The 27,739-nt window shown below is 45.1% G+C and overlaps 1 protein-coding gene across 2 annotated transcripts in view; it reads right to left on the reverse strand.

Moving 5' to 3' along the window:
- Positions 1-26,937, reverse strand: part of PARN (poly(A)-specific ribonuclease) — a 128,574-nt gene extending 101,637 nt beyond the window's left edge. For both annotated transcript variants that reach the window (XM_077275170.1, XM_077275169.1), the window contains exons 1-8: positions 26,783-26,937; positions 22,282-22,359; positions 20,208-20,287; positions 18,345-18,412; positions 18,150-18,231; positions 8,948-9,008; positions 8,669-8,846; positions 2,806-2,871 (exon numbers count right to left, since the gene is read on the reverse strand). In XM_077275170.1, the coding sequence (XP_077131285.1) occupies positions 2,806-2,871; positions 8,669-8,846; positions 8,948-9,008; positions 18,150-18,231; positions 18,345-18,412; positions 20,208-20,287; positions 22,282-22,359; positions 26,783-26,801 (632 nt within the window). In that variant the 5' untranslated portion in view covers positions 26,802-26,937. The remainder of the gene's footprint in view (positions 1-2,805; positions 2,872-8,668; positions 8,847-8,947; positions 9,009-18,149; positions 18,232-18,344; positions 18,413-20,207; positions 20,288-22,281; positions 22,360-26,782) is intronic.
- Between the last annotated feature and the right edge of the window lie 802 nt (positions 26,938-27,739).

Genomic DNA, 27,739 nt, shown 5'->3' on the forward strand with positions numbered 1-27,739 from the left:
TGCTTTTGCACCAAATGAGTAGCCTGGTGCCTGTCGGAGGGTGTATACTGCCGGGGAGGAGTTACTTTTCTTTATTTGCATAGTGTCAGCCTCCTAGAAACAGCAGCATACACCCATGGTTACCTGTATCCTCCAATGGAGTCTCCAAGAAAGACTTTATGGTAAGAACCAAAAATCCCTCTTATCAATGTGTCCCCCTCTAGTGGGTGAAATGTGATCTTGTCCATAAGCGCTTACCATCAATGGCCGTTTCCTTTTCAGAATATGTATGGCCTGTCATGGTGCTCGGCTCCACCTAAGTTAGTATCTGATTTTTGTTAACTTTTAAAATGTCTGGTTTTCTTGGCTACACAAAGGACGGCGCTGGACCAGAAGGTGCAGAAAATTCACTTCTACTTAATTTTCACAGTCTTTGGAGAGTACAGTAGCCACCAGCGCCAATCATATTCACAGGTCACATAACCAGTTCTGTCATCCATTGCCAATCTTGTGCCGCCTTCTACCACTTCATGCGCTTCACTGTCTTTGCTGAATGAAAAAATCCTTGTTTTTATTTCTGTGTCACTACATGGAATGACAGTGTGGTATTGCTGAGTCCCTGTGATGGGTTCTGCTTCCTGTAACCGATGTTTTAACAAACTCTCCTCCTCTTCGTAGTCCTGGTTTGTACAATACATGAACTGGATGTTAAGAATATTTTTCTCCCTCTATTTGAAAAGTCGCCTGGGTGTTAAGATTTGGTGTGAATATTGCCTCTGGAGGCCCGAGCTGCCGGCCTGTCATCTGCTCTGCATTCACTGTCTACCCCTGACAAAGCTTTCTCCTCTGTCCTCTCCTGCTTCTAAGCTGTAACATAATAAAATAATACAGTAATATCTAACAATCATGGATTATTTGGTAAATATAGACCCCAAGCTGAACAGATCTGAATTCAAGATTCTCAAATTGACACTGTAAGGGTATGTGCACATGTTGCGGATTTCTTGCAGAAATTTCCTGAAGAAAACCGGAAATTTTCTGCAAGAAATCCACATTTTTTTTTTGTGTTTTATTTTCCGTTTTTTTCGTGTTTTTTTTAGCATTCTGCAAGCGTAATTAGCTTGCAGAATGCTAAAGTTTTCCAAGCGATCTGTAGCATCGCTTGGAAAACTGACTGACAGGTTGGTCACACTTGTCAAACATAGCGTTTGACAAGTGTGACCAACTTTTTACTATAGATGCAGCTTATGCAGCATCTATAGTAAAAGATAGAATGTTTAAAAATAATTAAAAAAATAAAAAAATTCTTATACTCACCCAGACATCTCCTCACCGGCGTCCGTTCCTCTTCCTATAGCTGGTCTGTGCGCACAGGACCTTCCGTGACGTCACGGTCACGTGAGCGGTCACATGACCGCTCACGACCAATCACAGGACAGTGACGTCATCGGCAGGTCTTTCACCGCACACCAGCTACAGGAACCGAAGCGACAACGTGCAGTGGAGGCGGGAAGACATCGAGGGTGAGTATAGGACTGTTTTTTATTTTAATTCTTATTTTTTGACCAATTATATGGTGCCCAGTGCGTGGAGGAGAGTCTCCTCTCCTCCACCCTGGGTACCAACCGCACATAATCTGCTTACTTCCCGCATCGTGGGCACAGCCCCGTGCGGGAAGTAAGCAGATCAATGGACCCCTAGGTGTGCGGAATCCCCTGCAATTCCGCATTTTAATGAACATGTTGCTTTTTTTTCGCGGAAAAAAAGGCTACATTTGCACAAAAAATGCGGAATACACTTAAAATAATAGGAGGCATATGTAAGCGTTTTTTTCGCGTTTTTATCACGTTTTTATAGCGAAAAAACGCGAAAAAAACGTGAAAAATACTTAACGTGTGCACATGGCCTAATAGTTTTATTTTTTAAACTATGATCCCATCAAGATCCCAACTTGCATTTTGGTACAGATGTGGCTAGGAGCCTAGCAGGCACATGTGCAGTTTTTGAAATTAAACTTTTTTTCGGAAATGCGTTTTAAAATTTTGCGTTTCCGTTCGCATGGGTAAAATATTAACAAAGATACTCTTGTGACGTATCTGGTGAAAGCCTGTACAGTTCTGAGTAGAATGGTGTTTATTTTGTTTCTCTATCTTTTTTTTTTTAGCCAGAGTTATGAGGCAGTAAAGGCAGGCAACACCGAAATTCGCACTTTTTCCGAACTTTGAAAATCAATAGAAAAAAAAAAAAATATCTAGAATTTTTTCTTCTTCACATTTTGCATTATCTGACACACTATTACCAAATAACAAAATCTCAAAAGAATTAAAAATGTAGAGGTAAAAATCATTGGTTCAGTTGATATGGAATGACCCTTTCATGACATGGCAGCTTGTCCGCCACACCTTGGATCTTTTTGTCCACCTCTACGTGGCACCACAGCCTCACGCGTCCTCTGAAAACAGATTACAAACTTGTCGACAAATAATGGATCGCTTAACTGACCTACAATACAAGGAGATTGTTCTTCTTTACATCAAATTACTGCTTAGTGTCAATCCCAAGAAAGCAAGTCAACAGAGCAAGCAAATTGCAGACACTGAACGAGAAAGGGGTGATTTCAGTTGTGAAGACAGCACGCGGAGAATACAATAAATAATGTGTTTAGCAAAGGTGCACAATTGTTTCCTTCCATGGGTTATACCTATACATACTCATATATAATATTCTAACATCCATCATTATTTTTTGTGACCCTCCACCTCCAGCAAAACCTATGGAACATATACAACAGTAGTAAAAAAGGTCTATAAAATGGAAAACACAAACCCAGTACACGGTTCTAGTTGTAGAACTTTCTTCTCTTCATCTTTTAAAAATTCATCAACAGATTCTCTGGAAAAAAATAGAGTCACGGTTCACATGTGCGCAGAGTTCTAATAACCGTACAAGCAAATAAATCAAAAGCTGTGTTATTGTATTAGCAATAAGCAGTAACTATCCATGGAATCTGTGGCTGATCCGCTTTATATCTAAACATTGGAAAGCGCAGTATGTGCACCTCCCCAAGAAAACATGTAGGTGGGATACATTAGTTTTTTCTAAACTGCCACCTGCATATAGTCATAGAATATTAGCAAGTAATCAGCATCAGTGATCAGGACGTTCCTTTTGCCGAATTTCAACATTAAAATACTGCAATATCTTGCAAACTCTAGTAACGAAGAAAGATAACTAGCCTTGTGAGATTTTAGGCTATAAACTTATCTGTCCCCCTTTGGGCTCCCATCCGTCACCCACGTTTCCTAGCAGTTAGTGCAAGTCTGGAGCTACGTGACAATTTTGGCGGTGACAGTATGGCAATGTTACTTTGCTAACGACTGAATTGCAATCTTTAAGTTTCAGCAACCGTAACACGGAAGATGCAAAAAGTCCAGCACCTTTGGATTTATTGTAACTTTCAGGCTGCAACAAGACTACATTTACTTTCATTAGGTTGCAGTTAGTGATGAGCGATAAACAGGCAATCCCTGCATGTGTTGTGCCTGTTGAACAGCCGCGAGACATGCAGCCGCGGAGACTCGAACCGTGCATTCGGTGTGCTCGAATACTATTAGCACACAAGCATGCTCGGATAACACCTTATCTGAGCACGTTCGCTCATCTCTAGTTACAATATATCATTGGAAAATGTATGTAAATGGTTATTTACTTGGAATACACTATTTAACCCCTTAAGCCCCGAGGGTGGTTTGCACGTTAATGATCGGGCCAATTTTTACAATTCTGACCACTGTCCCTTTATGAAGTTATAACTCTGGAACGCTTCAACGGATCCCGCTGATTCTGACACTGTTTTCTCGTGACATATTGTACTTCATGATAGTGGTAAAAGTTCTTCGATATAACTTGCGTTTATTTGTGAAAAAAACGGAAATTTGGCGAAAATTGTGAAAATTTCGCAATTTTCCAACTTTGAACTTGTATGCCCTTAAATCACAGAGATATGTCACGCAAAATACTTAATAAGTAACATTTCCCACATGTCTACTTTACATCAGCACAATTTTGGAACCAAAATTTTTTTTTGTTAGGGAGTTATAAGGGTTAAAAGTTGACCAGCAATTTCTCATTTTTACACCATTTTTTTTTTTTTTTTCAGGGACCACATCTCATTTGAAGTCATTTTGAGGGGTCTATATGACAGAATGGTGTCACACTTGGGTATTTTCTAAAAACTGCTCCCCTCAAGGTGCTCAAAACCACATTCAAGAAGTTTATTAACCCTTCAGGCGTTTCACAGGAATTTTTGGAATGTAAAAATGAACATTTAACTTTTTTTCACACAAAATTTATTTCAGCTCCAATTTGTTTTATTTTACCAAGGGTAACAGGAGAAAATGGACCCCAAAAGTTGTTGTGCATTTTGTCCTGAGTACGCTGATACCCCATATGTGGGGGTAAACCACTGTTTGGGCGCATGGCAGAGCTCGGAAGGAAAGGAGTGCCATTTTACTTTTCAATGAAAAAAAATTGACTGGAATTGAGATGGGACACCATGTCGCGTTTGGAGAGCCCCTCATGTGCCTAAACATTAAAACCCCCCACAAGTGACATCATTTTGGAAAGTAGACCCCCTAAGGAACTTATCTAGATGTGTTGTGAGAGCTTTGAACCCCCAAGTGTTTCACTACAGTTTATAACGCAGAGCCGTGAAAATAAAAAATATTTTTTTTCCCACAAAAATTACCGTATTTTTCGGACTATAAGACGCACCGGACTATAAGGCGCACCCAGGTTTTAGAGGTGGAAAATAGGGAAAAAAATATTTGAAGCCAAAAAAATGTGGTAAAATATTTAATAACATAAATAACATACTATTATATGTGGTGTTATTATATATAATAGTATGTTATTATGTTGGAAGCTGCGGGACCAGTGTGGTGTCTGTGAAGTACGATATGAAGACGCTGGAGGGTGAGTATAAGGGCTCATTTCCACATGCGAGGCACACGTCCGTATCTCGCATGTGGAAACCAAGCTCTGGCGCCGGCACTTTGGAGCGGAGCTGTGCAGCTCCATGTGTTCCTATGCGGCCGCACGCTCCGCTCTGGAGTGCCGGCTCCACAGCTTGGTTTCCACATGCGAGATATGGACGTGTGCCTCGCATGTGGAAATGAGCCCTAAGAATGGGTGCACAGGGCTTATAGTGAAAGCACCACTCCAGCACTGCAAAATAACACTGGAGTGCTGCTTTAAAATCCCATGGGAGAACTATAACTCCCAGCATGTCCTGCAGATCCTATGACATGCTGGGAGTTATAGTTCACCAAAGGAGTGGCAGAGTGCTTTATTGTGTTTTGTAAAGACTGACCTCTTAATTGTGGCAGCCAGCCACACTGTGGCGAGGTAAAAGCTGGAGCATCCCATGGCTGCACACACACAGAGCCCTCCCTGTTGTTGTTGCCTTTCCACAGCACAGGACATAAGAGGAAGCTGCAGATTCTAGGTGGGAGTCTGAAGGACCTGTGATGATGTCAGAAGAGGGAGGGCTCTGAGCTGCCATGTGATGCTCCAGCCCGCCCACTTCTGACATCACACAGGTCCTCCCTGTGCACCAGACAGCTCAGCGTCCAGCACAGGCAGGTAGACAGCGATCTCCTGGCCCCTGCTGCTGCCTCCTCCTCCCCGGGACACACAGATTCTCCTACAGATTCTCCCCGGAATCAGTGCTGGGGAAACTGTGTGTCCCTGCTTAAGTGCAGTATTCATTTGCTGCTCCGGGCTCACCGCTCAGCTGATTGGTGGGCGGGGAGCAGCTAATAAATATTCACTGCACTTAATCAGCGGGGCCATGTGCTTTCCCCAGCAGCTGATTCCGGGCAGCGGGGACATCCTGAAGTGGGATAACAGTGCATCCCACTCGCTGCTGCCCCCCTCCCCACATGCTATATCCGTACTATAAGACGCACCCACACTTTCCTCCCAAATTTGGAGGAAAAAAAGTGCGTCTTATAGTCCGAAAAATACGGTATATTTTATCCCCCAGGTTTTGTATTTTCCCCAAGAGTAACAGGAGAAATTGGACCCCAAAAGTTGTTGTCCAATGTGTCCTGAGTACGCTGATACCCCATATGTTGGGGTAAACTCCTGTTTGTGCGCACGGGAGAGCTCGGAAGGGAAGGAGCACTGTTTTACTTTTTCAACGCAGAATTGGCTGGAATTGAGATCGGACGCAATGTCGCATTTGGAGAGCCCCTGATGTGCCTAAACAGTGGAAACTCCCCAATTATAACTGAAACCCTAATCCAAACACACCCGTAACCCTAATCTCAACTGTAACCCTAACCACACCCCTAACCCTAATCCCAACCCTATTCCCAACTGTAAATGTAATCCAAACCCTAACCCTAACTTTAGCCCCAACCCTAACCCTAACTGTAAGCCCTAACCCTAGCCCCAACCCTAACCCTAGCCCTAACAGGAAAATGGAAATACATTTTTTTTATTTTTTAATTTTTCATAACTAAGGGGGTGATGAAGGGAGGGGGGGGGGGGGAGGTTGATTTACTATTTCTAGCGGATTTTTGTGATTGGCAGCTGTCACTCACTAAAAGACGCTTTTTATTGCAAAAAATGTTTTTTTGCGTTACCACATTTTGAGTGCTATAATTTTTCCATATTTTGGTCCACAGTCATGTGAGGTCTTGTTTTTTGCGGGACGAGTTGACGTTTTTATTGGTAACATTTTCGGGTACGTGACATTTTTTGATCGCTTTTTATTCCGATTTTTGTGAGGCAGAATGACCAAAAACCAGCAATTCATTAATTTCTTTTTTTGGGGGGGCGCTTATACCGTTCCGCGTTTGGTAAAATGGATAAAGCAGTTTTATTCATCGGGTCAGTACGATTACAGCGATACCTCATTTATATCATTTTTTTATGTTTTGGCGCTTTTATACGATAAAAACTATTTTATAGAAAAAATAATTATTTTTGCATCGCTTTATTCTGAGGACTATAACTTTTTTATTTTTTCGCTGATGATGCTGTATGGTGGCTCGTTTTTTGCGGGACAAGATGACGTTTTCAGCGGTACCATGGTTATTTATTTGTGTCTTTTTGATCGCATGTTATTCCACTTTTTGTTCGGCGGTATGATATTAAAGCGTTGTTTTTTTGCCTCTTTTTTTTTTTTTTTTTTACGGTATTCACTGAAGGGGTTAACTAGTGGGACAGTTTTATAGGTCGGGTCGTTACGGACGCAGCGATACTAAATATGTGTACTTTTATTGTTTTTTTATTTAGCTAAAGGAATGTATTTATTGGAACAATATTTTTTTTTTATTATTTATTTAGGATTTTTTTTAATTTTTACTTTGCCTCGGGGGGGGGGGGGGGGGGGGGGGTTGCGCATCACAGTAAAGTGACAGATCGCCGACCTGACACTTTGCTGTGCACTGTGTCAGATCGGCGATCACACAGCACAGCAGGGAGGCTTCCTGGCGCCTGCAGGACCCGGATGCAGCCCCACGGCCATTTTGGATCTGGGGACTGCAGGGAGGAGAGGCTCGGTACAAGGTGAGTACATCGCCTTGTACCGATCGTCTCAGGGAAGCACGCAGGGAGCCCCCTCCCTGCGCGATGCTTCCCTGTACCGTCGGCATACTGCGATCATGTTTGATCGCAGTGTGCCGGGGGTTAATGTGCCGGGGGCGGTCCGTGACCGCTCCTGGCACATAGTGCCGGATGTCAGCTGCGATAGTCAGCTGACACCCGGCCGCGCTCCCCCCGTGAGCGCGGCCGATCGCGCTGGACATACTATTCCATCCTTGGGAAGTAGGGCCCACCCTACATGGACGGTATAGTACGTTCGATGACAGAAAGGGGTTAAAAAAAAAATTCATCCAACTATACATTATACAAAATAAAGTGACGCGTTTCGAACGCTATTCAGCATTCTTCGTCAAAGCTTTTGATAAAATGCAGGATAGCATTCTAAACACCGCTTTTTGCTTTGTATCATGTACTCATTGATGAAATTTTTAATATTTTCAATTAAATAAAAGTGATTTTTACGAGAAGTTGGAATACCATTTACATATTTTTTTCCATTGTTCACACGATTTGTCGTATTGTGGTTCAGTGCACACTAGATTTTAATTCCAAGTAATTGGTGAGCTGGCATCAGTTTTCTATAGATTTCCAATGTATCATTGCCATAGGGTAAATCCTTGCCCTGCATAGTAGCCAATGTGTAAGAGCCCCAGCCTTTTGGGGAAACTTGCTTGACTTAAGTATGTTGCCAAAGCTAAATTCTTACACCTTAAAGGGAGTCATAGAATGAGTGTTCAAACTAAATACAGGCACTCAGTGCACCCTTGCTGTGGCCAAACATTTAAGTGCACCTTCCCACCTACTTGTTCTCCCCATCTGTCGGTAAACCCATCTATATTGATTGGCAGCTCTGGTTTAGAGACAGAAGAGCTTTCACAGGAGTACTACAGTATCATGACAAGAATGGAGGTCACAGCAACCCTTCAGTGCCCGGTCACATCATGGGTACGGGTTAAATGCCACTATCCGAGATTGACAGCGGCAACATGGTTGAGACAATAGCTAACTACAGTAAAATAAAACAAATGACATAGGTTTTCCAAACAAAACTATAGCAACTGTATTGGACACTTACACAATTGTATCGATAAAATCTTTCTGATCATCAGGAATTACCGGAATGACAGGAGCTCTGGCCGCATCGGGTGAAACATACATGTAACACGTCGTGCTGGCACCATTTGTGTGGTAACGCTTATCTTCCTGCTGATCTCTGAGCTGTCTTTCCTCCTCTTGGTTCAAGTATGGAATACCTGAGTAGGAAAAACCATCACTTGCCAATACAAAACTTGTGTAATACATACATACATACATTTATTAAAAAAAAAAAACCCAGATAGAAATTAAAACTCACCGTCACGAAAGACTTTGTTAAAATCAAAACCCTGATTAGCTAGAAAGTCTATGCTCGAGCTCTGGAAGAAAAACACAGAAAAGATAAAACAAATAAGCCCATTACATGACAATTAAATTAGATGCACTCTGTAGTGCTATGGCAAGCAACTTTATTAGTTATGTATAGAGATGGCTACTCTTAGTATGCACCTGTGCACACCTGTTTTCAGTTTGGAAGGGACGGTCAGTCTTGATATTTGTAGACAATGAGCTGTATGCACACTATATGGTCAAAAGTCCCTCTTTTCATGAGACCATAGAGGTAAATCAAAATTGCTTGCTTTGGGCTTTTTTTTTTTTTCCACGTATTTTTCAATTTTACCCATTTTTAGAACTTTAAAAAAAGAAAAAAAAAAAAAAAGAAAAAAAACAGATAATTTTTATTAACAATATTCAAATTGACAACTACACACAATTGTGTCAGCAAAGGAGAATAAACATGTTTACGAACATTTTGAAACAATCCCCCACCCTCCCTCCTTTATAAACAAGAATAGGACAATAGCATTCATTGCTTACATAAAAAAACATCCCCCCACTGGAATCAGTTCCTCTCCATCCAAGGTTTCTAAAGTGTTTCAATAGTTTTCATACTTTTCCTTTTTTCATAAATACCCTTTTCCATATTAATAACCATATCCGACTGTCGGCGGTACCTCACTCAACCAGTGCCTGCCAATTAGCTTTCGCGCAGCATACAATAATCTAGCTATGGCCACTTTATGATGATTTGGAACTCGGATCTCTCTTCCACATATCCCAAAATATATATCACAGGATCGCTTGCGATTGCACAGCCATACGATTTCTCAATTGCTTCTCCCACATCCAACCAGTATGAATTCAATCTCGTACATTGCCATGTGTAGAATCCCTGCCCCCTCGGACTGGCACCTAGGACACTCGGAGGGCTGTCTCAGCCCTGCCTTATGTAGCCTATCTGGAGTTCTATATACGCTGTGAAGTACATATATTTGCGAAAGCCTACCCGGCTCACTTAATAATTGGGGAATATACTCCATGATATCCTCCCATTTATCCTCCTCTATCCTTCCCAACTCTTCCTCCCATTTCTCTTTTGCCTTAACAGGGAATCTATTAAGAAAGGTATATAACAAATCCCTATAAATATCCGAGACTACCCCTTTCGTTCCTCCCGTCGCACAGACATAGTCCACCAGAATGTGTCTATAAATTCCCATATCCATCGTTTTACTCTGCGCAATTTAGGCATGTCTCAACAGTCCATATTGAAACCTACACGTCTCCTGCAACCCGTAACTCTCCTGCAGTGCCTCAAAGGATAACAGTCCTTGTGCGTCCTGAAGCTGAGCCACATATTGAATACCCAATGATGTCCAATTTTTGAATTCCCCCATTTTAATAAATTCAGGTAGTATTTCATTATGCCATATTGGGGAGAGATTTGTTAAAAGTCCCACTTCTCTTGTCTTTTTAATTGCCTCCCATACTTTTTGAACCAGTATCAAAGTAGGATAGGCCGTTCCAAACTTCCCAATTCCCCCTGCCTCCAATCCCTGAACCAATGGGTCCCTTCCCACCAACCAAACCAAAATCCGCTGAACCGAACCCAGTCCATTCACCTCTCTCCAACCTCTCATCTGCTGACCCTGCGCTGCCAAAACACCAAGGTTACTTACCGGTAGCCGGTTTTTCCGGAGCCCATGACAGCACACATGAGAGAGGGGATCCGCCCAGTCAGGACAGGAAACCTACTGAAATAAAAGGGCGGTACCTCTCCCTCGCTTCAGTTGGTTTTCAGAGCATGAGAGGCCCCCTTGGTTAGTACACATGGCAATCCACCACCACATCATAATAATAACAAAAAACACCCAACTAAAAAGTGGGCACCAAAGGGTGAAAAAAGAAGGGAGGGAATATACAGGTGCTGTCATGGGCTCCGGAAAAACCGGCTACCGGTAAGTAACCTTGGTGTTTTCCCGTCTCCCATGACAGCACACATGAGAGATTTTTGGAGAAAGGAACACCTTAGGGAGGGACCACCGCTTGCAGCACCCTTCTACCAAAGGTAAGGTCAGTAGAGGAAGATAAGTTCAGTCGGTAGTGTTTAAAGAAGGTAGACGGTGAGGACCAGGTAGCGGCTTTACATATGTGATCAATCGATACCTCTGCTTTTTCAGCCCAGGAAGTAGCGACGGCCCTGGTGGAGTGAGCCTTGATGCCTTCAGGGATCGGAACGCCACATGCAGCAAAGGATAAGCTAATGGCCTCCCTAATCCACCTGGCAATAGTACCTTTGGACACCCCATGACCTTTCCTGCTACCCTGGAAAGATACAAATAGAGACTGATCTTTCCTCCACTGACTGGTTAAGGATATGTACTGTAACATAGACCTTCTTACATCAAGAGTGTGAAACCTCTCCTCACCTGGATTTTTTGGATTAACACAAAATGAGGGTAATACAATCTCCTGACTCCTATGAAATTTAAGAACTACCTTAGGTAGATAAGCCGGATCTGGTCTTAGAATCACCCTGTCGTCATATATCTGAGTGTATGGAGGACAAACGGACAGGGCTTGCAAGTCACTCACCCTACGTGCGGATGTCAAAGCTACCAATAGCACTGTTTTTAGAGTGAGAAATGTTATCAATAATTCTTGCAAGAATTCTTGCCTTTGCAAAGGCTCAAAAGGACTCTTAGTTAGAGCATCTAAAACCAGATTTAAATCCCAGGGAGGAATTTTTTGAATTACTACAGGTCTAGACCTACTACATGATTTAATGAAACGGGCAACCCACTTATTGGAGGCTAAATTACAATGATATAAAGCTCCTAATGCTGACACTTGAACCTTAAGTGTATTGGTAGCCTAGCTGTAAGCCTGCTTGCAGAAACTCTAAAATAGCACCCACAGGAGCCTCATCTGACAAAGGTTGTCCTAAAAACTCTAGAAACCTCTTCCATGTCCTACCATAAATTCTCGATGTAATCGGCTTCCTACTTTTCAGCAGGGTGGAGACTAGCCCTGGCGAGAATCCCTGTCGGCTTAGTAATGCCCTCTCAAATTCCAGGCTGCCAGATGGAAGTCCTTCACTTGAGATTGGCATACTGGACCCTGGGTAAGCAGGTCCGGGACCTCTAGTAGGATCCATGGATCGGTTACCGACATTTGTCTTAGGAGAGAAAACCATGGTCTTTTTGGCCAAAATGGAGCAATCAGAATCACTCTTGCCTGCTCCATCCTGATCTTCCTCACTACAACCGGAATTAATGATATCGGTGGAAACACGTAAGCGAGGCTGAACTTCCACGGTATTCGGAGGGCATCTACTGCAACCGGGTTCCCCCTCGGGTCTAACGAGCAGAACCTCTCCACCTTCCTGTTGTGAAGCGTGGCAAACAAGTCTATTACCGGTTCGCCCCAGACCTGCACTATTTGTTGGAACACCCTGGGATTCAGCGACCATTCTCCCCGTCTTAGCTTTTTGCGACTTAAGTAGTCCGTCTTCGTGTTTTCAACCCCCTTTATGTGCAGAGCTGTGAGGGACAGTAGGTGAGATTCTGCTAACTGAAGAAGGGCCGATGTTGCCCTCATGAGTGAAAGGGACCTCGTTCCCCCCTGATGATTGACATAGGCTACTACTGCGTAATTTTAGGACATCACTCTGGTATGACGACCCTGAAGGATTGGAAGGAAATGTCTTACTGCACTTTCTACAGCCCATAACTCTCTTATATTGGATGTTTGATATTTTTCTGTATGGGACCAGGACCCCTGTATGGAAAGGGTCCCTAGATGTGCACCCCATCCTGTACCACTCGCGTCCGTTGTGATCACGTCTTCTATCGGAGTTAGCCACTGAACCCCTGAGCTCAAGTGATCCCTCACTGACCACCAGACTAGGGAATCTCTGACGCGTAACGAGAGATGAACTTTTCCCTCTAAATGCCCTTCTAACAACCTTTGTGTTGACAGGACCTCCCACTGCAATTGCCTCAGGTGGAACTGTGCCCATTTTACAGCGGGAATACAGGATGTTAGTGACCCTAGCAGAGACATCGCCTTTCTTAGCGTCATCACAGGCTGATGTATCGCCAGTTCCACAAGACTTTGTATTTTGGATATTTTGCTCTCCGGCAGGAGACAGTTGACGCGTGGAGTCCAGAACCAACCCCAGGAAGGATTGAACCTTCTCTGGTGTTAATCTCGACTTGGCGACATTTACCTCCCAACCTAACACTGCTAGGGTCGTAGTCACTTCTATTTGTGCAAGACAGTGATCTACTGATCTGCCTATTACCAGGAAGTCGTCTAGGTACGGAACAATGACTATGTCCTGGGAACGGAGGAAGGACATGACCTCTGACATTAATTTTGTAAATATTCTTGGCGCTATTGATAGACCAAATGGAAGGGCAGCATACTGGTAGTGTTTGAGTTGTCCTTGGACAATCACTGCTACTCTCAGAAATCTTTGATAGTCCCGATGAATTGGGACATGGTAGTAAGCGTCTTTTAAGTCTATAGCTGCCATGAAGCAGTCCGGGAACAGTATCTTTATCGCTGAGCTTACCGACTCCATCTTGAAGGAGTCATTTTTTATTGACCAGTTGAGTTTTTTTTAAGTTGACAATAGTCCTTAGTGAGCCATCTGGCTTTCGTATCAAGAAGAGAGGGGAATAAAACCCTTCTCCTTCCTCTTCCTTTGGAACTTCTACTAGGACCTTTTTTAGAACTAGCCCCAATACCTCTGTTTCCAGAGCTAGTTGTTCCTCTGGAAATTTTCCGCATGGCGTCAACACAAAAGTCTGTCGAGGTGGATGAATAAATTTTATTTTTAGTCCGTCGCCGACAACATTCAACGCCCAACGACTGGGGGAAATATTTAACCAGGCATGAAGATAGAAAGAAAGCCTTCCCCCTACTTCTAGCTTGGCGTCATTGGGAGGGCTTTTTTGTGGATGTGGAGGGGCCCTTAAACATGTACCCCGATCCTTTTCTATCTCTATAGTCCCAGTTCCTTCTATCTCCCGGAGGGCGACCTCTATTGAATTTTCCTCTCCGAAAATAAGGCCGTCTGATATCCACTGGAAAACGAGGAAAACCTTTTTTCTTGTCGCCAGCTTTTTCTAAAATGTCCTCCAGTTTCTGACCAAAGAGAAATTTGCCGTCGCACGGAATGGAACAGAGTCTATTTTTTGAGGGTAAGTCCCCTGGGCACCCCTTCAACCACAAGGCACGTCTTGCCGCGTTAGACAATCCTGCTGCCCTAGCTGCAAGTCTTACGGAGTCTGCTGAAGAATCAGCTATAAAGGCTGCCGCTCCTTGTGCCATTGCCATATTGGCTAGGACCTCGTCTCTCGGCACTCTAGATTTCAACTGATCCTCTATTTGTTGCAGCCAGACAATAAGGGAGCGGGCAACACATGTTCCAGCTATTGCCGGTTTTAGACCTCCAGCGGCTGCTTCCCAGGTATGTTTTAAAAAAGCATCCGCTTTTTTATCTAAAGGGTCTCTTAGGACGCCTGAATCCTCCAAGGGTAGGGATGACCTTTTAGATGACCTAGCCACCGCACCATTAATTTTAGGGGCTTTATCCCATACTTCTGAATCCTTTTCCTCAAAAGGATAACGTCTCTTAGAAGCTGAGGGAAGACTACCAGACTTTTCAGGCTTCTTCCACTCTTTTTCTATAAGGGTTTTAACTCTAGTATTTACTGGGAAGGTACGCTTCCTCTTCTCCTCCAAACCACCAAACATAACGTCCTCTACTGATCTGGACTCCTTCTCATCTTTAAGGCCCATAGTAGCCCTAACTGATTTAACCAGTTTATCTGTATTCTCAGTTAGGAAGCATGGTCGGCCCCCAACATCGCTATCTGAAGAGGAGCCAGAGAACACAGAAGAGGACGAACATGGAGACAGAGGTCCTTCTTGATATTCCTCAGATTGAGGGGTACCAGAATCCGAAACAGTCTCTAGGATCTTGCTACTTCTCTTTTTAAGGACTGATTTTAAAGACCCTTTAACCTCTGCTCTAATCATGGCCCTGAGGCTAGCGGCAAAGTCAGGGGATTCATCCTGAATAGTTTTTTGGATGCAGTCCGCACAGAGGCTTTTCTGCCATTGGACTGCTAGCGGGGCTTTGCAGAGGGCACATTCTTTGTTCTTGGACTTGGCACTAGCCTTCCTTGGCGCCTGACAAGCAAGCAGAGAAATGTAGCCCATTACCACCAATGTGACATTCACGAAGATCACTCACCACCCGCTGACACTCAAGGGTACCGGATTTTGAGGCTGATCTGGAGTACGGATAACATCCCTTCTAGAAGCTGAGGAGTCCTGCGACCTTCGATCCGGACGACTGCCGCTTCTCCTCTTAGCATGCTGGTGAGCAGACATAGCACCTGGTAAGCTCTCCTGCTGCTGCTGCTGTGGTGATGACTGTTGTGAGTGCTGCTCCATACAATCCTCCATAGCGGAGCTCTGTAGATGTGAGCACTTTTCCTGTGGACTCACCCCCTTTTGAAGGGTGATCCACTCTGCTCACCGCCTCATTCGGTACAAAACTCTGCTCCTCCCCCACCTCTGCGCCCACCAGGAGACCCAGGAGATCCCTGTGATGCTGCAGCATCTGTCTATGGGCGCCGCCATCTTGGATCCGGTGCGCAGCAGCGACGTCACGCGGGCACGCCCATTCCCAGCGAGCCCTGCGCTCATCACCGCCGCGCACCCGGAAGCCAGACCAGAGCCGACGGCAGCAGCAGAGGGGGCAGAGAGCGGCGTGGCAGCCGCAGAAGAGCCACAGGACTCCGGACTGCGCTGCCCAACGCCCGCACGTGCGCAAAGGCCCCAGGACCTGCAAACGGCGCTTCCACACCCTGAAGGCCGGCATACAGGCATGCTGCCTGTTCTTCCAGTGCCGGGACAGGAGTGGGTGAGTGGAATCTTCAAGCAAAAAATACCGCCGTGACTTCAGCACAAGGGTTCCCATCAGGACAGGAAACCCAACTGAAGCGAGGGAGAGGTAGCGCCCTTTTATTTCAGTAGGTTTCCTGTCCTGACTGGGCGGATCCCCTCTCTCATGTGTGCTGTCATGGGAGACGGGAAAAAGTAGATCCAGGGATTCGGAAGGGCCAATCCCCCCTCCCATCTTTAGGCCTCTGAAGCAATTCCAGCCTAATTCTTGGCTGTTTCTTCCCCCAAACAAGGTCTCGAAATATAGAGTTAATGGTATGAAACCACTTTCGGGGCAACCAAACGGGAGAATTATGCAATATATACAATAAATGGGGGATAAGAATCATTTTAATTAAGTTTATCCTTCCCACCACGCCCCTATTTTCTTCCTAAACCTGTCCAACAATGGGGACTGATTCAGATCGACGTAGCTCAAGAGGGGAAAAGACACTTGAACACCTAAATATTTGAACTGAGAAACCACTGTCAGCTTACTACCTTCCCCTGATATTGGGATGTCAACGCCCCCTTTATCCACTATCAAGATATTTGACTTCGTCCAATTGATTTCAAGACCCGATATATCACCAAATGTCCTAAGAATATGCATCACACCCTCCAAGGTCTCTCCAGAATTTTCTAAAAAGAGTAACATGTCATCTGCATATAGGGCTATTTTCATTTTTAGAACTTTAACAGAGGCTCAAGCTGATCTCTAAAACTCTTAGCCAGTGCCGACAGCAAACAATTGTGAATTAGTTAAAACATTTCCAGAAGAACAGCCATAATACAACCCTGAAGAGTTCCAAAAAGATGGTCCAGAATTTATTGTGAGCACTGGAAGTATTCAGCATGCATACATAGATACTCTTTAAGGGCATCAACCGAATTTTCAGTCCCACTGATCTAAACAAAACATCAGGGACCAATGTTTTTCTATGGGGCCATGCACATGTCCAATTTTTCCTCGGACCAAGTCTGTCCAAGGCAAGGAGAAGAATTGCTGCATGCATTATTTGCTTCCATAAATCGAATTGCACTCAGCCATGTAAGTCAATGAGTCCGTGGCATCGGATGTAAGGCCATGTGCACACGTTCAGTATTTTTCGCGTTTTTTCGCGAAAAAAACGCTTACATATGCCTCCTATTATTTACAGTGTATTCCGCATTTCTTGTGCAAATGTTGCATTTTTTTCCGCAAAAAAAAAATCGCATCGCGGAAAAAAATGCAACATGTTCATTAAATTTGCGGAATTGCGGGGATTCCACACACCTAGGAATGCATTGATCTGCTTACAACCCGCACGGGGCTGTGCACACCATGCGGGAAGTAAGCAGATTATGTGCGGTTGGTACCCAGGGTGGAGGAGAGGAGACTCTCCTCCACGGACTGGGCACCATATAATTGGTCAAAAAAAGAATTAAAATAAAAAATAGTCATATACTCACCTTCGATGGCCCCCGCAGTCTTCCCGCCTCTCAGGTGCATGCTGCCGCTTCGGTTCCTATAGCTGGTGTGTGTGAAGGACCTGCGATGATGTCGCGGTCTTGTGATTGGTCGCGTGACCGCTCATGTGACCGCTCACGTGACCGCGACGTCATCGAAGGTCCTGCACACACACACACCATCTATAGGAACGGACGCCGCTGAGGAGATCGGCTGTCTGCAGGTGAGTATAACCTTTTTTTTTTTAATTATTTTTAAACATTCTATCTTTTACTATTGATGCTGCATAGGCAGCATCTATAGTAAAAAGTTGGTCACACTTGTCAAACAGTATGTTTGACAAGTGTGACCAACCTGTCAGTCAGTTTTCCAAGCGATGCTACAGATCGCTTGGAAAACTTTAGCATTCTGCCAGCTAATTTCGCTTGCAAAATGCTTAAAAAAAAAAAAACGCGAAAAAAACTGGAAAAAAAAACGCAAAAAAAAAAATGCGGATTTCTTGCAGAAAATTTTTGGTTTTCTTCAGGAAATTTCTGCAAGAAATCCTGACGTGTGCACATACCCTAAACAGCAGGTTATAATACTCGTACATGAACAAAGGTTATTCTTGAGCAACAGTTCAGCCTTTTCTTTTTTTTTACCAAACTGGACTAAGTCTAATCAATCCTCAATGGGGGGAAAAAAAGAAAAAAAAAAAGCAACATCCACCAAGACAAATGTGTTTAGGAGTATTCCTCTAAAATGATTCCTTATACATAAAACATACCTGACAAACAAACTTCTTGTCTGGTGAATTTCTGCTGAATGGCCTTGGGAAAATATAAAAATTAAAGGACTTCATGATGTACCTGTTGGATGGCAAAAAAATTAAGTCAGCACAAGTAAAAAAAAAAAAAAAAAAAAAGTACATTCACAAAAATAGGAAAACAAAAGCATTTAATCAAAGCAAAATGCGACATACTTGGCTTTCTTGCTGTCATATGTAAACGTGCACAGACCGAACTGAAACAGTAGAAACTCCATAGAATGCTAAAGAATTGGAAAAAAATTAGGTAAAAAGTTATAAAGTTATAAAAAAAAAAAAGTGACAACATTAAGGCAAGAGCACACAGATTTAGTACACAGCACTTAGGCTATATGCACACGTTGCGACACGTTTGGCAGAAAACGCAGGTCAGAATCTGTGCGCTTTTTTTGCGGATTTCTTCCTTTTTTTTACCCCTGCAGATTTCTATTATGAAATGGGTGCAGAAACGCAGCAGATCCGCAAAAAGAAGTGACATGGTCCTTTTTTGAATCTGCTGCATTTTCCATGCGGATTTTTCTGCACCATTAGCACAGCATTTTTTTTGCCATTGATTTACATTGTACTGTAAATCACTTGTGGATCTGCAGCGAATCTGCGCAGGAAGAAAAAACGCTGCGGATCCGCAGGAAATCTGCAACATGTGCACATACCCTCAATGTGCCATCTTACTGCACATGCATGGTGTAAGGCCTCATGCATATGGCCAAGTTACAGCCCTGGTGTATATAACCTTCGTGGGATGGCCATAGAAGTGTATGGGGTCCTACTGTACCCCTGTGGCATACAAGATTTTTTTTTTTTCTTTAAAAATTCCATACTAAATATTCAACCACAAGGTATAAGACACAGAGGTTTTCCACTGCAAACACTAATTCCAATGCACATCTCCTCTCACATGTAGCACCTAACGAAGGGCTTTATGGCCGAGACGCTAATACTCCATGTTTGTGAGGCCTTATGCCTACTGTAGGGATCGAGGAGAGCAATGGCAGATACAGGACTTCTCTCAGACGGTCTTTGAGGTGAGGGGACGTCTACACTAATGTTATGGCCTGACACAATGCACAGGTTTTGAATGCAATGTTTCTTGTTGAGTTGCATTAAAAGGTGACCTGTCCGGAGATTCATACTGTCTGAAGACAAGCAGCATGAAATACATACAGGATCCCTGGTCACAGATATGCTTCACAGCTGTCCCCAAATGCAAATATAGATATTCCAGTGTAACGACCCAAGTTGGGCATGGAAGCCAGAGTGAGCTTTTGTGCAGACACCTTTGCCCCCTAAATATTTGATAGAGGACAGATATAAGATATAAGGCACTGAGAAATTCCATGTCAGCAACCCCACAAAAGCAGAGAAAGAATAGGGAGGTGGTCATACATGTGTGCAGGGTGCTCCACTGTGTGCTGCAGGAGTTACAGAAAGCTTGGAGGGGGCCAGCACCTACAGTCATAACTTATGCAGAGGTGGATGGAGATCCATCCATAGGCGTAAGACCAGCTCTTCACTTTCTGCCTGGATACACCTCCCAGGATGGCATGGGGAGCTCCTGTTCTCGAAAACTATGCAGGACTCAGTCAGACATATACATAAATGTTCAACAGGGAACAACCCTGCTGGTCTTATATTCATACATCAGTACTTGTAAGCCAAAACCAGGAGCAGCTGCAAAACACAGAACAAAAGTGAACTTGCAGAGAGCCGTCAGACGGCCGAATATGTCGGACGAGGATAGCAATGCTCAGACTGGCCATTAGCTCTCCCGAGCAAAGAGCGCACAGCCAGTCCGAGCATTGCATTGCGATCCTGGTCTAACTTATACGGCCGTCTGACTCTTCCCATATACAGTAGTTTCTCTATTTCACTCCTGTTTTTGGCTTACAGGTAGTAATGCAAGATACTGATGTGTGACTAAGGCCCAAATCTTGTAATAAATTACCTTAAAGAGTGAGTAAAGTCTGAATGTATTTGGGTAGAAAATGTAAGCATTAAGGTGTTACGTGTTATACTGACCTGCTTTAGCTTCTGGTATCTTTCTTCTGCTGTGTCTAAACTATTTGTTAATGCAGTAAAAGACGGCCCGTCACTGATCCCTAACACGCAGGACAAGAAAAAGAAGCAACATGTTATTCAAGCCAAGAAATAACACATTCAGAATAAGTAGGAATGCTCTGGATTTACATCTTACGTTCCAAGACTGACCTGATAATTCTTCATCTGGATTATTTACTGGTGAATGGGCAGGACACATTAGTACACGCAAATTAGCTGTATAAGGCCATGTGTACACGCTGCGGATTCCAATGCGGAATTTTCCGCAGCGGATTTGATAAATCCGCAGTGAAAAAACGCTGCGGTTTTTACTGCGGATTTATCGCGGTTTCTCACCTGCAGATTCCTATTGGACCAGGTGTAAACCTGCAGCGGATTCCGCAGAAAGAATTGACATGCTGCGGAAAATAAACCGCTGCGTTTCTGCGCGTTTTTTTCCGCAGCATGTGCACTGCGGATTTTGTTTCCCATAGGTTCACATTGTACTGTAAACTCATGGGAAACTGCTGCGGATCCGCAGCTGCGGAAACGCTGCGGATCCGCAGCAAAATCCGCAGCGTGTGCACATAGCCTAAGGGTGTCTAGTACACAGGGTTTTTTTTTTTTTTTTAAGTGGAAATTCTCCAAAATCCCCTGGAAAAAACTCTTCCAATTCACGTCTATGCTGTCCAAAGGAATTTTTTTCCCCATGACTATGATTGGAAAATATATAGTGGAAGAAAAGAAAAGTGCACTACTTTGATGTAGTTCCAAAAGGAAACCTCTCCAAACGTGGCACGGCGCAATCAAATGGCTGCAAAAATTGATATAAGAGGAAAAAAAATCCTCCAAAACCTCTACAGGAAAAGAAATCCCCCCTCCAAATAAATTTACAGCTGCATATTCCTGCGGCCATCCACTAATATTCAAGAAATCATTATTATTTGCCAGTGTAAATTTTAGCGGCTCCGTATCTATTTCACTATAAGCACAGAAACTTCAATAGGCAGCTGTTTATATTGGACATGTATTCATTCCCCTGTAATCTGCACGTATTCCATGTTCATTCTACACCTAATCTGCACAGGAAATTAAAAGGAAGCTGTCATATGAAATAACGCCATTAACTGGCAGATATGGGGTTAATCAGCATGCTAATAGCGTATTAAACCTGCCCGGCGCCCGCACTTAGAGCCCCTCTGCCGGGAGGAATCCCCAGATAGCGTTCCGTCACAAGGGCGGCAGCGGCGTGAGTTCACTCACCGCTGTGCACAGACTGGTGGCTTTAACCATGTCCCAGCACTGACTGACAGCCAGCTCTAATGCTCAGCTGCTGTCAGTCAGTGCCGGGGGCTCAATTACAGTGGTCGCTCACTATACACAGAGCGGTGACTAAACCTGGGCCAGTTCCACCGCTAAAAGTGAAGCGAGAACACTACCGGGAAGAATAAAGCTAATTTCTTCATTGCCAACGCCGGCAGCTTCAGAACGCTATTATCCTACAGACTAACCCCATATCGGCAGGTTAACAGCTTTTTTTCATGTGACAGGTTCCCTTTAAAGATGCATCTGATTATAAGGGATGTGTTCACTCCAATACAAAAATTTTGATAGCAATAGTAATAGGATAGCAATAGCAAAAGTATTTTTAAAGCAATATGTAACTGTCTATTATTCTTAGTATGTCACAATAAATATAACCGAAAAAATTAAAGGGCTCCGTGATCCCTTCAGCTGTTACCAACATAATTTCCCTCAAAACAGAGAATGAGTGAATGGGAAGTGGTCATCCAGTAAAATGCGTTGGATCATACACCGATCATCCACTTTGGGGAAGTTTTACATGTCACAAATAATTAAATATTCTATATATAATTATTGGTTTGGTTCTTTGCCAAAGCATGAACAAGAGTGAAGGAGAGAACCTCCAACTCATTTCCGAACCTCTGCGAGTTTTATCGTAATACCGTCGATCGATTTTCAGGCTGCTAGAAATGAAATGCCCCCGATATCGCTCCCCTTGTAACCCATCAGCTGCACGTACAGAAGCACGTACCTGAAAACTCTCCATCAATAGCCAAGAAGTCTGCCTCTGCGATAGCCTGACAAACTGCGGGTAACTGGTCCTTAAAATCTGAAAAAGAAAAGTAAAAATTAAAAAAATAAAATATTTATTAAAATGCCCTTTTTTATTAATCATATTACTATGTGCAGACCAATTATGTCAGGGAAGGCTGTATTGTGTCCACAATTCACAGCACAACATACCACCAAGAGGCAGACTGCACCGGTAATATAGGGCTGGGATAATATGGACTAAGTTCACACTGGGCACTTTTGATGCATTTTTTTTTTTTATGCTAATTCTCAGCTGTGTTTTACAGGACAAGCAAAGCCTATGATATTTCACAAATCTCATGCACACTTTTTTTTTTCTTGTCATCAGCATTTTGTGCTTCGCATGTTTTTTTGGACATGGAGCATGTCACTTTCAGCGTTTCACCTATTGACTTGAATGAGTGGTGAAAAAATGACAAGAAAACGCAGGTATCACGGTTTGCACCATTTTACAAAAAACAGGAAAATAAAATTGCCATTTCTATAATCGTGACAATATGCTTCCTATTATTTGCATAGCACCTGAAGATCTGGCACATTAACTCCCCAGTGAAAAAAAACATTTTTTCCAATATTTCTTAATTCCTGTCCACCTTCCTGGCAATAGAAATCTATTGGGCCGCAAAAACGGCCCGCAAAAACACGGCAAGTGTAAAAGAAGCCTAAAACTCTGCGTACTCGCAAGAGAAATGGCCTTTTTAGGGATTTCTTGTATCTCGTTCTAAGCCAGGAAACTCATTGTGTCCCATCATATTCTCCCGCAGCAATAAATTTCAAAAAGCAGCATTTTTTTGGCGAACTATGCTTATTTTTGCGGCCCTTTTTCAGGCATGTTGAGAAACACATTGTGCGCGGATACCCTAAGGCTATGTTCACAAAAGCTGGGCTTTACAGAACCAGCAAAGTCTGAGTTTTCAGAAATCTCATGCACACAGCTTGCCTTTTTTTGTTCTCAGTATTTTGTGCAATACCTCGGTTTTTGCAAAATGCAGCGGGTCACTTCTTTCAGCGTTTTTCACCCATTGAAAGCAACAAAAAAAACCTCAGGTATCAGTTTTCGCTGCGTTTTTGGTGCCTAAATTAGAATCAGATTTTTTTTGTATGCACCAATTTTTACCAGCATATGCAAGACAAATGCTCCCCAACAAAAAACGCAGGAAAAAAAAATGCACCAAAAAGTAAGCAAAAACTGCTTTTAAAAAAAAAAAAAAAAAAAAAAAAAAAAAAATTTGTAGCGTCAAGAGAACAAGCTTTGCCTGCGGGGGGTAAAAACGCATTAAAAAAATGCACCGTGTGAACATAGACTAAGGGTATGTGTCCAAGGGTATGTGTCCACCATCCGTAATGACAGCTCTTTGGACAGAGCGGAAAACTCACTCCGCCCAAAGCGCCGCCCCCTTCTGTACGTGTGGTGATTCCGGATGTGTTCATTGCACACATCCAGAATCTCCGCACCTCATTCATAGGGCCCTGTGATTTACAGACATGCTGCGTTCTAAACAGATGCGGCGCATGTCAGTAAACGCAAGGCCGCCGGGTGCGTGTTCGCATGCAGAGTGGAGACGGGATTTCATAAAATCCCCTCCACTATGCTGTAACATCTGGACGCTGCGGGTTGAACGCTGCGGTTGCACACAGCGTTCAATCCGCAGCTATTCCGGATGTAATCCGGCCCGTGGACACATACCCGTCGGCAAGTTAACCCATCTATACCCATACTCCCTACACATTTAGTAAAAAGAGGATTGGATTTTCTAAAGCTAAAAGGTACAATCCTTCAGTGACATGTTAGAGGATTACACTGAGGACATCACATGCGGTCCGGCAGCAGCAGGGAAGTTATTGATCTTCCATAAGGCTGCATTCACACACAGCTTTTGTTTGGTGGTCCATGTACGTGAAGAGTAGTTTGACTAAAGCTAAGTCTAACATCTTGGAGGCCCATACACCTGATGGATGCCAATAAAAGGCCACTTTGGCATCAACTGGGCACGTATACCTTTCCTTGCCATTTAGTAGCCTATGGTCAGTACACGCATAACCTGGCACATCTGGAAGGAATACTCAGGAAGAATGGGAAGCACAAGCTGGATGAACAAGGCCTAAAGTCATTCTCCCTATACAAGCAAATAGGCTCCTTCAGTTTAACACCGTTTCCATGACAAGTACAGAATCCTGCACCAGTCAGTGAGCTCCACATTTTACCACCGATTATCCCAACAGTACACAGACCACTACGGCACCGCACTGATCCGACCACCCTACATGTGTCCAGTGATGTCACTGATGGGATACAGTCACCCGTGTAGGTTCAGCATATGCCCCTGCTGCCAATAATGGCGAGCTCTACACAGAAAGTATCGTCATGTAGCGTATCTGAGCCATGACATTTTCAAATATAAGGCGGCCATGACATAATACCAGGGCTCAGCACCGACACTGCTCAGCACCGACACTGCTCGCCATCTCCTGCTCCAGCATAAGTCTCATGAAGATCTGTTAGGTTGGGGAAACCAGGCCATGTTGGGAGTTGTAGTTTCAGAAATTCTGGAGGGCCATAGCTCGCCAACCACAGTCCTAGGCATAAGGCTGAGCTGTCACATGGGGGCAGCAATGGGCCATATGGCTAATAACAGCCCCCAAGCCCCGACTTCAGAAGCACAGGAATCTCATGTACTTCACAGGGACTAGCTGAAAAAGTGGCAATTCCTGTTTCTCTGAAGGATAACGATCCGTATTAATAATGCCAACCGCAGCTGTGACTTGCCACCGTACCGCCAGGGGACACGCACGAGCCGCACCACCACGAGGGGGCACGCACGAGCTGCACCGCCAGGGGGCACGCACGCACGAGCCGCACCACATCACGGGGGGCATGCACGCACGAGCCGCACCGCCACGGGGGGGAACGCACAAGCCGCACCGCCACGAGGGGGAGAGAAAATACACAAGCCGATATACAACCACAAATTACACTATGGCGGGCACACACTGACTACACATACACAAACTATGAGGGGCACACACTGCCTACACACACACACACTATGAGGGGCACACACTGCCCACTATGAGGGGCACACACTGCCACCCCCACACGCACTATGAGGGGCACACACTGCCACCCCCACACACGCACTATGAGGGGCACACACTGCCCACACACACACGCACTATGAGGGGCACACACTGCCACCCCCACACACACACACACTATGAGGGGCACACACTGCCCACACACACAGGCACTATGAGGGGCACACACTGCCACCCCCACACACACACACACTATGAGGGGCACACACTGCCCACACACACAGGCACTATGAGGGGCACACACTGCCACCCCCACACACACACTATGAGGGGCACACACTGCCACACACACTATGAGGGGCACACACTGCCACACACACTATGAGGGGCACACACTGCCACACACACTATGAGGGGCACACACTGCCACACACACTATGAGGGGCACACACTGCCACACACACTATGAGGGGCACACACTGCCACACACACTATGAGGGGCACACACTGCCACACACACACACACACACTATGAGGGGCACACACTGCCACACACACACACACACACACTATGAGGGGCACACACTGCCACACACACACACTATGAGGGGCACACACTGCCACACACACACACACACACACACACACACTATGAGGGGCACACACTGCCACCCCCACACACACACACACTATGAGGGGCACACACTGCCACACACACACACTATGAGGGGCACACACTGCCACACACACACACACACACACACACTATGAGGGGCACACACTGCCACCCCCACACACACACACACACACACACTATGAGGGGCACACACTGCCCACACACACACGCACTATGAGGGGCACACACTGCCACCCCCACACACACACTCACACTATGAGGGGCACACACTGCCACCCCCACACACACTATGAGGGGCACACACTGCCACCCCCACACACACACTCACACTATGAGGGGCACACACTGCCACCCCCACACACACACTCACACTATGAGGGGCACACACTGCCACCCCCACACACACACACACACTATGAGGGGCACACACTGAACCCCACACACACACACACACTATGAGGGGCACACACTGAACCCCACACACACACACACACACACACACACACACACACACACACACTATGAGGGGCACACACTGAACCCCACACACACATTATATATATATATATATATATATATATATATATATATATAGGGGAACACACTGCCCCCACAAACACTATGCGGGGAGCACACTGCACGCACACACACACACATTACGGGGGGCACAGAGCACAGCCGCACGTTACACAGACACATGACAGCTCCTCCACGCTGGCAGCTCCCGGTGTCGGGGCGACATGACACAAAAACGAAGGTCACTCACTGCGCCAGGTGATTTCCATGCTTGGGAACCGTACAGCACAGACTCACTGTGTCGCCTAGGAGGCCATGTAACTCCGCCCCCAAGGTAACACTTCCGGATCTCACTGAGCACTGTCCTAGGCATTGCTGACCATCTTAGAACGCTAGACAGGTCCCGCCTACTTGGAGGGCGTGGTTAGAATGGACGGCCAATCAAAGCGGGGAGACTTAATCTCGCGGTTTATTAGACGTCAGTGGCCGCAACATATCGCGGGCGGCGGCGGTGCTCTAGTACATGACATCCAGATAGCTATTAGCTACACACTGGGATAAAGAGCAATGGTGCTGTGGAGCTGCTCCTCGAAACTGAGCACTATTGAGTGCCTGTAGTGAGGAGCTACGTGGCGCCTGCGGTCTACAGTGCTCAGTGCTGAGGTGACCGTGTGCCTGTAGTGAGGAGCTCCCTGGCGCCTGCGGTCTACAGTGCTGAGGTGACCGTGTGCCTGTAGTGAGGAGCTCCCTGGCGCCTGCGGTCTACAGTGCTCAGTGCTGAGGTAACCGTGTGCCTATAGTGAGGAGCTCACCGGCGCCTACACTGCTCAGTGCTGAGGTGACCGTGTGCCTGTAGTGAGGAGCTCACCGGCGCCTACACTGCTCAGTGCTGAGGTGACCATGTGCCTGTAGTGAGGAGCTCCCTGGCGCCTGCAGTCTACACTGCTCAGTGGTGAGGTGACCGTGTGCCTGTAGTGAGGAGCTCCCTGGCGCCTGCGGTCTACAGTGCTCAGTGCTGAGGTGACCGTGTGCCTGTAGTGAGGAGCTCCCTGGCGCCTGCGGTCTACAGTGCTCAGTGCTGAGGTGACCGTGTGCCTGTAGTGAGGAGCTCACCGGCGCCTACACTGCTCAGTGCTGAGGTGACCATGTGCCTGTAGTGAGGAGCTCCCTGGCGCCTGCAGTCTACACTGCTCAGTGGTGAGGTGAC

This window comes from Ranitomeya variabilis, chromosome 7 (genome assembly GCF_051348905.1).
Source record: "Ranitomeya variabilis isolate aRanVar5 chromosome 7, aRanVar5.hap1, whole genome shotgun sequence".
In the NCBI taxonomy this organism is placed as follows: Eukaryota; Metazoa; Chordata; class Amphibia; order Anura; family Dendrobatidae; genus Ranitomeya; species Ranitomeya variabilis.